Raw genomic sequence first — 13846 nt, 5'->3', positions numbered from 1 at the left:
TTTTTAACCAAATCAAGCTTTTCAGTTAAGAAAGCAGATTGCTGCTCTTGGCTGTGAGCAAGTCCCTCATCTGTCCTCATTTCAGGCTTGTAAAGATGAGGTTAACGCTAAGGCAGTGAGGCATYGGGATGGAGGGGGCACCCCGGGCAGCTCCAGCTGACACACGCCCAGGCGAGAGCACACAGCTGCAAGCAAGCGGTTGCTCCACCAGTGGCTTTCAGAGATGACCGTGGCCACACGCGTCTGCTTCGCCCTTCTGCTGGAGGTTAGCGTCCTCCCAGCAGGAGCAGGGGCACAACCCATCTCCCCGCCCCGTCGTGGTCATAAATCAGCAATGAGGCAGACGGAAAGACTGCAAGAAGGGTTGCAGGACACGGTATCGTGCATCGCTGCAGCTGCCAGAGGGTAGAGAGGCAGGATCACGCACACGCTCCCGCTTTTCCCTACCCCTCTGCTACTGGAAAGTCCCTGCAGTGGGTGGACCTTTGCTCTGGCTTCCAACGGTGGCGGCCAGCAGCAGCGGAGACGCACGCACTCGCTCCGGCACTACAGCGACAAGAGCAGCAGCCCCTGGCACAGGGGCAGGGAGGGCAGAGTCGGCACTGCAAAATGCTGTGCCTGGGTGAGGGAGAGCCCAGAGCACCACGACTAGGTGCCTGAGGCTCAGCACCGTTCCGAAACGGCACCAAAACCAACCAAAAGTACCTTTTAGCAGCACCTTYTCCTGCTTGATTTCACCTTCAGTAGCAGCTTTGAGAGAAGCTGCGAGAGAAGCTTGCAGCATACTGAGGGCTCCAATCCAAAATCACGTCCTTTTAGTATCAGAAATTCTTAACACACACAAATTAAAAGCACTCTCCAGTTCACTGTGTTCTGACTAAAATATTCCAACCAAAACCAGATTTACTCGACGGGAAGATAAAGAAAGCAAACTAATATTCTTAGTTTAGAAAAAATAAAAAATAAAAAATAAAAAAAATAAAAAGGGCTGTGTGCTACATCCTGAGCAGAGGGAGCAGCTCCAAATCATCTCACACCTTTCGAAAGAACCACACATTTTTTCCACAAATCATTGGTTTATTAGAAAGGTTTTTTTTCCCCTCATTTTACAGCATATATATATATTTATATATATATCTTATGTGACAAAGTTAAATACAGTCTGTTTATGCTTGTTAAGTAATGATAGGTTAATTATTTTTAGCACTATTCTGAAATTCAAAAAACCCCTGACTGCACTGTGAAGGGTGCCAGAACACGCATATTGAATCTAGAAGCTAATGAAGCTCAGCATTGAAACATTAATACTGTATTCTGTTAATTATTTACAGAGAAATTGAGTCCCTTTTTTTGACCGTTGTGATTCAGTCCGACCTGTTCAAATGCAAAGTTTCTGGTTTAAATAACGAGGAAGCTCAGCGTTTTTCAAGCGTTTGAATCTCTTCCCCCGTATCTCAGCTGCGCGCTTCCGGAGAGGATGGAGAAAGGGAACGCCACGGAGACCCGCAGTGGTGGCCTGCGCTCTGCGTCTCTCACCGCCGCCCGCCCCGGCCTGGTTCGACAGGGCAGGAGCGCATCTGCCTGCCTGCTCTCTAACTAGGCCGTGCCAAGCAAACGTAAGGGCACTGCTAGGAAGCGAAACCGGTTCACCGACATGCCCCAAAACTGCACTAACCCAAAGAGATTCGGAACCTGAGACCTCCAGGTCACGCGGGACAGGAGGTCTCGGTGCCGACGTGCTAGGAAGAGCTCCTGCCCTTGGAGAAACCGTCCACGGTTAGTGTTATCCGAAACCAGTGAGTGATGCAAGAGAGAACCCAGAAATCCCTTATGAAACGTCACGGACAGGAATAACCGCAAAGGATCAGGCATAAACCCAAACTTCTCTCCCTACGCAGAAGATGGCAAGTGGTTACAGGTAAAAGGTTCCCTTCATCCGCAGAACAGAGTGACGAGCTGCGTACCTGGCCTGACACCTGCCAATCACCGTTCTGAACCCAGAGGGAGGGGAAAAGGAAAAAAAGAAAAAAAAAAGAAAAGAAAAAAGGTATTTTATACTCTGTGGGAGACAACCCAAATTCCTGACACTCCTGAGACTGCCTCCAGTGTCAATTCCTATAGAGTTGCTGCTTAGTAAAGTCCACAAGCATGCAAAATGCCTATGTTGCTTCCRTTCGTACACCGTTTTACAAAACCGGCAGCCACCACCTTCCAATGTGATGCCCTTCATTAGCTGTTAGAGTCACCGGTGTCATCCATGCACCTCACGTATTCCAAGTCTCACATTTTTCTTCTGCAAAATGCTAAACGAAGATTTTTCTTCTTTTTTACATTGTATAGTACATAAAAACTTCAAAAATACATGAGCTTGATAAAATATACATGCTTAGTCATTTTGCATCTAGCTGAAACTATAAAGTTTAACCTTTACAAGTGTCTTATTTCACCTACAGCAAACATATTTACACAAAAGCCACCAGAACAAGTACCACTAAAAGAACTGGCTGTAAAAAATATTATTGCAGTATACTACAAATGTAACCTTTTTATATGAGCTACAAAAAGCAGCATCTTTGTTTACAGAGTTCAGTGCAATTCTTTACATTAAAAAAAATCCTATAAATTAATAAGGAAACCATCAGTATTACAGAGGAAAGAATACATTTTACATATTCTGGTTACTCTCCCCAGTCCTCTGTATTGCTTCAATTCCTAAAAGGATTTTCCCCTCTTTCTCATCTGAGTGCCTCTTTCACCTCAATAGATGGAAGTCAGAGTGATTTTTTCCCCCCTCCTCAGGAGAAGAGTGGTCAAAGCCTAGATTGAAATCACAAACTACCAATCTGAGAACCTCTCTCCAGTCTACAACACACAAAAGGCGTCAAGGTGCWGTCCCCACACAGGAGGAGAACGTTAATGCAGGATGGAGAAGGGTCAGAGGTGCGAACACACACGTAGCTCTTTTGTTCACTTCGGCTTTAAAATAAGATCTTACTTTCACCTTTGCTGCTCATATTGGGGGGGGGGAAATCTAAGTATACAACATTGGGGTGCCGAGATATCACCCTGCAGTGCCTGAAAACTGGTACTGGCCCAGACAGAACAGTGGCAATGCCCTTCCAGCAGTCTCCGTGCCAGGATCCACAGCTGTCAGTTACTAAATGTTTTATCACTGATTACAAGTAGGATTCAATCATGCTAACTATTTTAATTAGATGACCTCATTAAAAGGATTTTAGAGACCCATTAGTGACTACGAAATATCATTTATCATATACAAGGCAGCAGAAGGAAGATCATTAAGTGTAAGAATCTAGGGGGAAAAAAAGCCTTTCCGAGCGTCTCATTTGCCTACGTGCGAGATGATTCGTCTAGGATACAGTGCTGCTACGTACAGGTGGGAGGTGCTGGGAAACACGAGACGATCCCTGACTGTGGGTGCCCACATCACAGACTGACCTGCTGCCTGCCTGCTACCCAGCCTTCAAGCCATACCTGGCTTCTCTGGCTGTTAAAGACTGAAAAGAAATTCTCAGGCCTCACCTGCCACCTGGATCAACTTCAATCCCTTCCCAAAATGCAAAATATTCTCCTTCCWCCAAGGTTACTTCATTTGTCCTTCATGTGCCGTGACTTGGCGGATGCTGCAAGTCCTGACCTGAGAAGATGGGGTGCAGCAAAGGGTGAAGATGTAACGCTGTAGCGGCTGCAGCAGCAGCRGGTCTCGGGGCAAGAAGGGTTGGATAAAGAGCATGTGGAACTGGATGAAAAGTAAAGGGGCCCGGATGGATAGCTGACGCTGGAATGATGTGGATGGGGTGGCTGGCTAGAAATGTAGCAGGATGCCCTGGAATAATTGAGTGGGTCAAGTGGGATAACGAAATAGGTGTCAAGTGGGGCTGGGGTATGTGATGAACCTGAGCAAGAGGCTGGGGATGGGGATGGGGGTGAATCCCAATTGCCGCGGCRGCCGCAGCAGCATGGTGCTGTAAAATGGCGTGCTGCACCGTGGTGATGGAGGTTGCAGATGCAGCYGCTGGCTGCTGAATGTGGATGGGCTGCAGAGCAGGCGCTGCTGGAGCCAGGGCTGCTGAGGCAGGAAAGGCCTTGACTTGCTTTGCTAGAAGTTGCTGCTGAATGTGCTGCTGAGCAGCTTGCTGAAGCTTACTGTATTTCTCCATTTCTTCAGGTGTAAAAGTGATTGGTTGGCTCTCAAGTGGTGCTAGGGATGAGTCTTCTCCTTCTCGATCTCCTTCGATACTTGGCTCCCCACTCTGAGGCACATACCCAGGAAAGTGCTCAACATCTGGAACTAAGGGCATCATACTGGTTTCCACAGGGACAGGCTGGTTGCCYCCATCCATAGGTTCTAATGCATCGCCATCGCTTGGATCTGAGAGAAAGTTGTGTGGCATCACCAGATCTCCAGAACTAAAGCACTCTGGGAGCGCTGGTGCTTCGAGGGAAATGGACGGCATTTCCTCAGTAGCTTCCTCATGTTTCTGTTCATCCAGTGGTTTGTCCTGAATTACCATCACTTCTTCTAGCAGAGACTGGCTGCCCAGTTGAGCCTCCTCAATACCTTGGGAAACATCCTCAGAATCAGACAGGTCTTGTTCTTCACCCCTCTCCAAGCCAGACTCCTCATACCTTTTTGCATTTGGTTTTCGAATGGTAGGTAATTTCCCAATCAAGGGGAGAACTGGTTTGTTGCCTAAGGAAGGAGGCAGTTTGGGGCCAAAGTAACCCTGTGGAGGATCTTTGAGCTTTATGCCCACCTTGTTTGCCCCTGCTAGCATTTCATCAGTGACACAAGGCTTCTTCTCAACCTTCCTGGATTGAACCTTTTCTAAGAGAAGTTTCGCAGTAACCGAGTTTCTCTCTTCTGGACTGCAGTCGCTTTCTGAGGCCCTCCCCATGCCAGAGCTGCTGCTGTTTTGGGAAAGAGAGCCAGATCCTTTCATATCCTCTCCTTTGCCATCCTCCTTCTTCAGAGATCCTTCACTTCGGCCTGTTCTGAAATAGTGAGGAGATTGCGAACGATAGATTTTCGATCTGATGAAGTCTCTTCGTCCAGACCTCCTCTCTTCAGGACTCTCATGGCCTCGAGAGCCCTTTCGGGAAAGAGATCTCTGCGAGTGGCTTCTGGTRCTACGGCTGCGATCTCTGCTATAGCTGCGACTCCGTTTCCAGCTGCGACCAGTTACACTTCGGCTTCTCCTCTTGCTTCGACTGCGGCTGCAACTGCTGCTTCGTGTTCTGCCCCGACTTCTTGATCTTCCTCGAGGGTGGGTTCGGCTCCTGCTTCGACTTCTTGACCTGCTCCTACTCGAGCTGTAATCATCCTCAGAAGAGGAGTACTTGTGCCGCTTTGATCTGTGATTTGAGCTGTTGTACTCTGAGTCGTCCTCCGAGTCATGGGATCTCTTTGAATGGCACCTTGACCRGTCGCTGTAATCGCTATAGCTATCATCTGAGTAACTTCTCCGACGGCTGTACCTGCTGTGGTCTGAAGAAGCGTCAGAACTGGTCGAATACGACCTTCGAGACGAATGCCTCCGCCCCGATCTCGAACGGCTTCTGGAGTGGTCACTGCCAGAGTCATAGTCATCACTGTACTGCGACAGAGATTTCTGCCGGCAGTGCTTCCTGTGGGAGCCCTCGTCGCTGTCATAGTCCCCGCTGCTCTGTCGGCTCCTGTGGCTGGATCGGCCAAGGGATGGAGCAGAACATCGTCTCCTTGAGGCGGACGGTAATTGCTGCAGGTCAACTTTGTGTTTTTTGCCACCRTGTTCTTGGCAGCAGTTACCGCTATCCTCTTTCTTACCACTACTTCCCTCTTCAGCAGACAGYGACTTCCGCTGGGACTCCTGAGAGCACCGCTTTTTCTTCTGGAAATGGCCACAGTCTTCAGACAGTTCAGTTTTTAGTCCCCGTTCAGATTCAGTAGAAAGAGAGGATTTGCCCTTTCTGTGTTTGTGTTTTTTTCGCTTCTTGGGTTTCTCTTCCCCTGGGTCAGCTTTCCGGCTCTTCTCTTCAGTTTCCTCCTTGTGTTTACGTTTGTGTTTGCTAGACTTTTTGTGCTTCTTTTTCTTCTTATGTTTATGGGATTTCCCCGATTTGCTCTTACTGGTTACATTTTTACTACTGTCATCTCCCTCTACTTTACTAATGCTTGCCAAACTGGACTCCTGCTTGTTTTGGGAGCCACAGCTAGACAAAGATTTGTTTTCCATTTTTACAGCAGCACWGTTAGCTGTGCTCTCCGTCTCCTTGGGTTTGCTTACATCACTAGATTCTGCAGCCTGTACATTCTCTTTACAAAGACCTCCTGGATCCTTCGACTTCTCTGCTCCTTTAGCTTTAGCATCTTTGTTGCGAGAGAGCTTGAAATCAAAATACAAAGGATTACAACTGTATGAAACAGATGGCTCTGCTTTGGTAAATATGAGAAGTTCTGAAGGCCACTGCAGAGTAGTGCTCTCATCTTTACTCAAAACTGGAAAAAAGGGTCCTGTTGGATGCTTTGGTCCTTCACTGACATCTTTACAGCTTGSGACAGGCTGGGTGACTTCTTTAGTAGTGTCTGGCTCTGGGAGACTGCTTTCCATAAGATGTTTGTTCTCCTGCACACTTGCATTTTCTGCGACTTCTTTTGGTTCTGTTTTGCTCTGCTGAGCTGTAATTTCAGTAGTACTCTGTTCCTTCTGTTGCACTGTGCTCTCAGTAGTCTTTTCTGTGTGCTTGCCTGGCTTAGGTTTTGGAGAATTACCCTTTTTGATTTCATGTGCAGTTTTTTTATTCACATTTTCAGCTTCCATTTGTTCTGTAGACTTCATAAAAAGCAGGAATTGAAAATTAGGCTTTACTTTACAGTGGGCTGGGGGAATATAATGATAATATTCTGGTTCAACTGCCATTGGTCCATCTTCTCGTCTCATCTTTTTTAGTTTAGATAATGTAGTGGCTAAAGACCCACCATCTTTGTCATGTTGGTCATCTTCTTCTGCCTTGCCATCAGAACTATTCGTGCTCTCACCCTCACCAGATTTTTGCAGATTCCCTGCATCTGACCCTCTTTCATCAGCTTTTGTTCCATCTGCAGAACTTGACTCCTCCACRTGGTCCTTGAAAACAGAAGCTATGGTCTCAAGCTTTACTGGAGTCTTCTTGGCAAATGAAAACGACACGCCTATCTTTTGCAGTGGAGTCCCCAAAGTATTCTTAATGCCAAAACTGATTGCTTGTGCCGTCTGGATGGGCATCTGKCTTGACATAACAGTGCTGCCGACTTGTCCAGTGTTTAGGAAACCTCTGTCCATAGTCATCTCTGTAGCCTGGCCAGAAGTTGTCTGGATGAAAGAACTGCTGTTAGCTGCAGAATCATCGTCATCTCCAGCTTCCTCATCCACAGCCACAGTGGTGGTTCTGAACATGGGTCCACTTCCAGGAGCGCTATATGAACAAGTTAAGATACACAAATGGTAGTCAGCTATATACTCTGTCTCTGCAGTTGGCTTCATGCAGAATCTAAGATGTTTTACCCATTTCCAGTACTCYTGTATCCAGAAACAGATATATTAAAATAGTACTGCAAACTCATACAATTGTTTTACAGTATTAAATAATTAAAGAAACTAGCTATTGTTGGAGAATTTGGGGATGCTCTGGACTACCAGCTTGGAGCATCCACTCTCATTAAAAACAGAGCAATAGGCTAAACTCAAGTGCAAAGCTTTTCTCTCAAAACTTGACTCAGGATTACAGGAGCAAGAACACCGCTGCTGCAAAGGGCCTCAGTCTCAAGCAGGACTCCTGCATACTCGCTCCAAGGGCGCTCAGGGATCACCCCTACTCACCACTCAGGCTGCCTTCTCTGTTCAGCCAGTTCATGTAGACGCCGGAGGGCTTTCTCCTGCTTCCTTTCATCTTTACGTGATCTTGAAGACACGTTGCGAGCAAATTCCCTTTGTTTAAGATCTTTCAATCTCTGAGGCAAAAGAGAACAGGAATAGATTAGACAAAAGAGGCTAGTGGCAAGGGTTCTGAAGTGTCTCTCTGCTGCAGCACTGGAAAGTATGTTGTAAAGCACTCCCTGCTCCACCCCCATCCAGTACAAATTTATTGAGCTAGGATAGTGAACARCATCTTAGCTCAACAAACCAAATGGAACACATTGCCATCCTCCCAGCAGCTACACGAAAAGTCAACCGTTGATCRCTTTAAGCTATGACTTCAGGCCTGTGTATGCTTTTCTAATCAATTTGACTCGTTTTCTTTAGCTTGCTCAACAATGCTGATTTCAAAGCAAAAAGCAAGTTCTGGAAGGGAAAAAGAACAACCGCTTACTCTACTTCTCTTGCAGGGTACAGGTGTACTTGACACACAGTGCATGACAGAAGTCTTAATAGCATGGGCCAAAGAACAGAAAGGGATTAGCTGGTGCAAAAGTTATCCAGGTATTATATCTTACAAAAGCAATGTGCAAGTTACATTGGAGAAAGTGCCAAAAACCCTGTGCAAATGATACAGCAAATAAATAACAGAATACACACCACAGTTGCTTGTTTTCCTGACAGCAGTTTTGAGACAGTCTGTAATGAGCCAAGATTCACTGGAATGCAGTGGGGTCTTTGAGGGTTTAATACTTTAGGGCAAACCCGAACTCAAGAATTTTCAAACACATGAAAATCACCAAGAGAATATAAATATCCAATTCAATAGGAACAGAACCTCAAATTATTTGGTCAATTTTTGAAAATCCTTGTCTTCAAGCATTAGGAAAAGAGGCTGTTTTTCCTTTGATTGCATACAAAAACTCACAGGCCATTTTTAGTGTGCTATACAAAGGTTTAACAGAAAACAGCAAAGACTTATTTAAACCATCAAAAGGGACTGAAATTCTTTTCCTCTTCCTTTTCTGGTGCACAATTTGAAAACCTTTCAAAAGGCTCCATTCTCAGAAAGCATCGTGTATCCACCTTTTGAAAAAGTTTCATATCCTTAAACATTTTATGAAGGGCCTGAAAGACTAAATGTACTCAAAGCATTAGCTACTTCAGAAAAAAAATGTATGAATCATTGCAAAATTCTTAGAAACCCTTCTGGCTGACTCTGCCTCTTTAATGGAGCAGTGTCACAGACATGTACACACAAAACAGTCGATCTGAAAACTAACCCAAATACCAAATCAGAGAAAAGAATTTGCCCAATGTAAAGAGAACATTGCTTTGTGAAAAAGAGGAAGATTCGACACAACAGAGGATGCTCTTACCAAATCATTATTTACTAAATGTGGTTGAGCTTTACCAAAATCAGAGGGGAGGGGACACACACAGAAAAAAAAAAAACAGCTACAGACACTAGTAGAAAGAAACTCACTCTCATGATCTGGACTCCAAAATTAGAAGGATTTGCTTTCAATACATCAGCTGAAAATGTCACATCACAAAGAAAAAAAGAAAGTAAAAATATAACAAGAGTGGAAGAGAGGAAAAAAAATAAAAAGCAAGCATTACTACACAAGCCCTCAGCGTGTYTGCAAGCTATGCTATGGAGGAGGAGCTGAGCCATCGACACTACAGGGTTGAGTTTCAGGGAGCCTGGAGGAGAAGGAAGACATACACACGCACAAGCACAGACACAGCAATGATCCCACCTGGAATAACAGAGCTACTTTCACCAGGACAAGTAAAGGGCTCAAGGGTTTTGTGGTGCATGTTCAATGCTGAATAGTGAATTTCTTTCTAAAGGAAAAGAAATGGACTAAGCGATGGTACCAGCTTTTTCGTGCTGACTTAAACAGCATATCTAAAATGCTCCAGGAAGTTAAAGTCACCAACAGCTGACAAAACTATTTAATTCAGGTTTGATGCCATGTCTCTAGGTCACTCATCCATTTGGGAAAAAAGTATCACCCAGCCATTTATAACAGAAATGAATTGCGACCTTTTACTTTAACGGGGGAAGTGCAATGCTGAACTCAGAAACCCCCTTCCATCCTCCAGACATGGCCTGATACGTCTCCCCATGAAATAAAACAGGCTTTCTGAAGTCAGCGGATGATGATGCAGCTGCCCATGATACAATCCTGTCTTCACCACAGCATAAAATTTTAGAGAAAACAGAATACTATCCCCATTTCCCTAAATACTGACCCTTGAGTGCCTCTGCTCCCCAAGACCTCTCACCCTCTTACTGAACAGCACTTAAATCAGAAGTGATAAAGCAAGTGGCATTATCCAGACACATTACAACTTCAAACTATGTAACATGTAGCAACAACAACTAGCTAAACTGATACTTGCAGGTTGCAGGACAACAACAATTAACTATGTTTTTCAAGAGTGCTGAGAATCTATTACTCCCCAACTTGGCAGAAGAAAGGTCATCTGGTTTTATAAAGCTGACTTTACGAAGGAATAAGAGATTTCAAGTCAAAGAGCCTGTCGCTCTAAGAATGTCTGTCCATGGTTGGAGGGGAAAAAAAAAACCCACTGTTTTTGCTCAGTGAGACTGTCTATGCTGCTCTCAAGCGTGCTAGATGCTCATTTACAGTATGCTCTTCAATCCCATGAGCTGTGAGCACTAAAAGGATTAAGCCCACTCCTTCAAACAGCAGTACGCGGCCTCTGAATGCATCCAGGAGGGAATTATGCAAATCTGAATTTCCTTTTGCAGCACAGGAGATAGAAGGAAGAACGGTCTTGCTGAGTAAGTCTAATGCACAAAGTCTCCACGAACAGCACTGTGACATCTCTCTTTGGGACTGTGTCAAGTGAGATGTAAAATAAGGAACATAATGTAGCTTAGCATCTTTGACTGACCTAAAATGATGCATCCATCACGAGAAATAATTTCTCGAGCACATATAAAGCTTGCAAGCAGCCAAACTCCAACCTGGCTGAACTGCATTATGTTACAGAAAAGTAATTCCAGGGAGGAGGGAACAGAAGAGCAGATTGGCAGTCTACAAAAACAAACTGCTGCAGGAATCGATCCAAAAGTCTTTCTTCACAGGCAGCCAATTAGCATAGAGCCTTTAAAATGGCCAAAAGTTTTCAAAATACCCTGCCACAGTAACTCTTACTTTACTAATTGTTCCAAGCGCATAACAGAAACCAGTATCCTGTCCATGAAAAGCACAGTGGATAATCAGTCAACTACAACTATCCAACTATCCCTACCATCATTCCCCAAAAGTAACAGGAGTGAAGCAATGAAAAGCGCTAAGGACATTTTTACAGTAATAAAAGGAGTATATCAAAACAATGAAATGCTTTTCAGCACACTTTGGTTCTCAGAAAGCTATTTGAACTAAATCAATACTTAAGCTAGGCTTTTCCAGCAAGCATTCATTATTCTAATACATCAAGAGCTCTAAATTACTTTTTTGGACTGGCTAAACRGCCACAGGAGACGAGTGACACAGCTGCTCCCTTTTCCCTGCAAATACAGTGCGGAAATAGGCTCTTCTTCAAGGAGGAGGAGGATTTTACACTTTGGGATTGTGCTCAATCACCATCTGGGAGCCTCTCCCCACTGACTAAAGAAAAGGATCCTTGGGAACCTACGTTGCTGGGGTGAAGCTAGTCTTAAATCTCCCCCCACCATCCTCAGCAAGATTATAATTTCTTAAACAGAATTGGGACCAGCAACCTGTTACACACTTCATTATAAACATGTAATTCCATGATATTACAGGACTGAAAAATTTGGAAGGTTTCTCCCCGACAAGTGGTACATACTAAGTTTGCTTTCTGAGAAAGCAAAAAGCTTTTGAACACATTTATAGATAGACTGCAGAATGAGTTAGCACAAAGCCAGGAAATACTGTTTTATTGCTGTATTGCTTCGCTTGGAAGAAYGGTTGTATCAGTAAGTCCAATGACTGATTAACAGGAACAGAGAAATCACTARGCATTAAAATAAAGCACGTCCAACTTTTCTGCACTCTCAAGGCAGTCAGAAGAGCAATATTTCAACATCTCAACCCTTCCTTCAGGTTGGTACTGCTTTTTGTTCATAGCTGCCACCCACCTCAGCTTGTTACATGCAGTATTTTAGGTTTTGCTGCTTTGTTTCTAACAAAATTAGTAACAAGTCCCTGTAAATGCAGGCAGGCTCTTACAGCAAAGCTTTTTGACAAAATCTGCAGCTATCTTAGTGATCTAGCTCAAAGAGCGCTATGGGTTATCTTCTGATCATTGCATGGCTCAGGAGGGGCAAAGCTACCATGCAAAACCATTACCTTACAACTCTCCTCCAATCAGCCTGGACAGGTTGCACTCCCGCATCATTTAAAAGCTCTCAATTTAAAAGCTCTAGAGATAGCCCCTCACAGAGACATAAAGATGGTTAAATAAAAAAGGGGGAGGGAGCAGAATTCAGAAACCGTAAGATAAAGGTAAAATCTGAGCACACGGTATGGCTATCCCCGCACGAGATTCTGCGCATGAGGTCGTATCAAGGCAAGACTTCTCCAACCCCAAATTAAAGCACGCTTTTTCAGGTTCATGGCCAACAGCAAATGGATTTTCTGAATTTCAGTTAAGAAAGCCATGCAATTTCACTCAACTGAGGCCCATTTAAGAGCTGTTCTATGCCTAAAATTGCAGAGCAGAAAGAGATCAAGTTATTCTCAGAAGTTTTTTTAAAAAAAAAGAAAGAAAGAAAGAAAAGAAAAAAGCACTTCTAGCACTTCTCATAAATCACTCTACACAATGCTCCGAGACTTTCACAGCAAACCTCATCTTCTGAGGACAGGGATACACTGTGTTCAGGTACAGCAAGATTTCTGCATGGGCTTGAAACACAAGGCAGCTCGTGTGACAGCACAACCCCGTTACAGAGCCTGCTCCTCCCCAGCTATTGTTCGAGTCTCTGCCAATTCCTATTAAATAAAATTATAATGCACTTATTACGTGCCAGCACATTCTGGCTTTCTGAAATTTGTACATATACTTGATTCTTCACCGCACAAGCTCCTGGGAGCGAACTACATCAGTAGCTAAGATGGCAATCTTTGCTTTGTAATTTTATATATGTGATAATACAAGTCCTGCTTATTTTCAGGGATTAGTGTTTTTCACACTACCATAAACGAAGTGAAGAAAATCAGAGGGGAAACAGCATGCAATTGCAGTTTTATTTCCTCTTAATTTTTTTTCCTGACATCTCATTTTCAATCTACGAAAATATACTACAAGGTAATGGAACTCAGAAAACCCAATGACACAAATCCGTTTATCCTTCAGGAAGCTAGTAGTGCTTGTGATTACTTTATTTACTTTACCCTGCACACTGAAGACTTATTTTACTGAACACTTTCCATATATGTACAGAGTAAGTGCTCTTCCCCACGTGTGCTTGCACTGAGCAAACAAGCAGTTAAACTGCTAGAACCGGATTAAGAAAAATCTTTTTTTTTAAATAGGAAATCATTTCTGTATTAGAAAAGTTTCTCAYGTAACAGCAAGTATCTTAGAGATACACTGTTAAGTCTTCTACATTCAAGTTCTGCTTGAAGATACAAGTTTTTGGAAAGCACCAGTATGCTTCCCCCCAAACTAGAAAGCGCAGGTTTGGGTTTTAAAAGTATTCAATTGCAGCAGCGACTGTGTTTGTAATTTTGTTGTGCCTTAACAGCTTCCTCCCCCTCAGCATTAATCAGGGCATGAAGACAGCAGCATATGTATGTGTGCGTATATATAGTTTCACGTCTTAGTTTCAACACCCTCCCAAAGACTTTTTAATGCAAATACATTCCCTTTGTCTTTTTATAAGGAGAATCTAGAGTAATGCAGAATTAATTATCTATTCCTCAAAAATGCCATGCATTCAGGAG

The 13846-nt window shown here is 44.1% G+C and overlaps 1 protein-coding gene across 1 annotated transcript in view; it reads right to left on the bottom strand.

Annotated features, from left to right (window-relative positions):
• Positions 1–1056: 1056 nt before the first annotated feature.
• The window catches only part of GPATCH8 (G-patch domain containing 8), a 44132-nt gene continuing 31342 nt past the window's right edge, over positions 1057–13846 (bottom strand). The window contains exons 9-11 of the mRNA XM_085318924.1: positions 9382–9431; positions 7860–7990; positions 1057–7455 (exon numbers count right to left, since the gene is read on the bottom strand). Of these exons, the coding sequence (XP_085175050.1) occupies positions 3621–7455; positions 7860–7990; positions 9382–9431 (4016 nt within the window). The 3' untranslated portion in view covers positions 1057–3620. The remainder of the gene's footprint in view (positions 7456–7859; positions 7991–9381; positions 9432–13846) is intronic.

This window comes from Rhea americana, unplaced genomic scaffold, assembly GCF_003343005.1.
Source record: "Rhea americana isolate MKP2758 unplaced genomic scaffold, rheAme1 scaffold_561, whole genome shotgun sequence".
NCBI lineage: Eukaryota > Metazoa > Chordata > Aves > Rheiformes > Rheidae > Rhea > Rhea americana.
The sequence above is the reverse complement of the archived record's forward strand: the minus strand, read 5'-3'. Positions and strand labels throughout refer to the sequence as shown.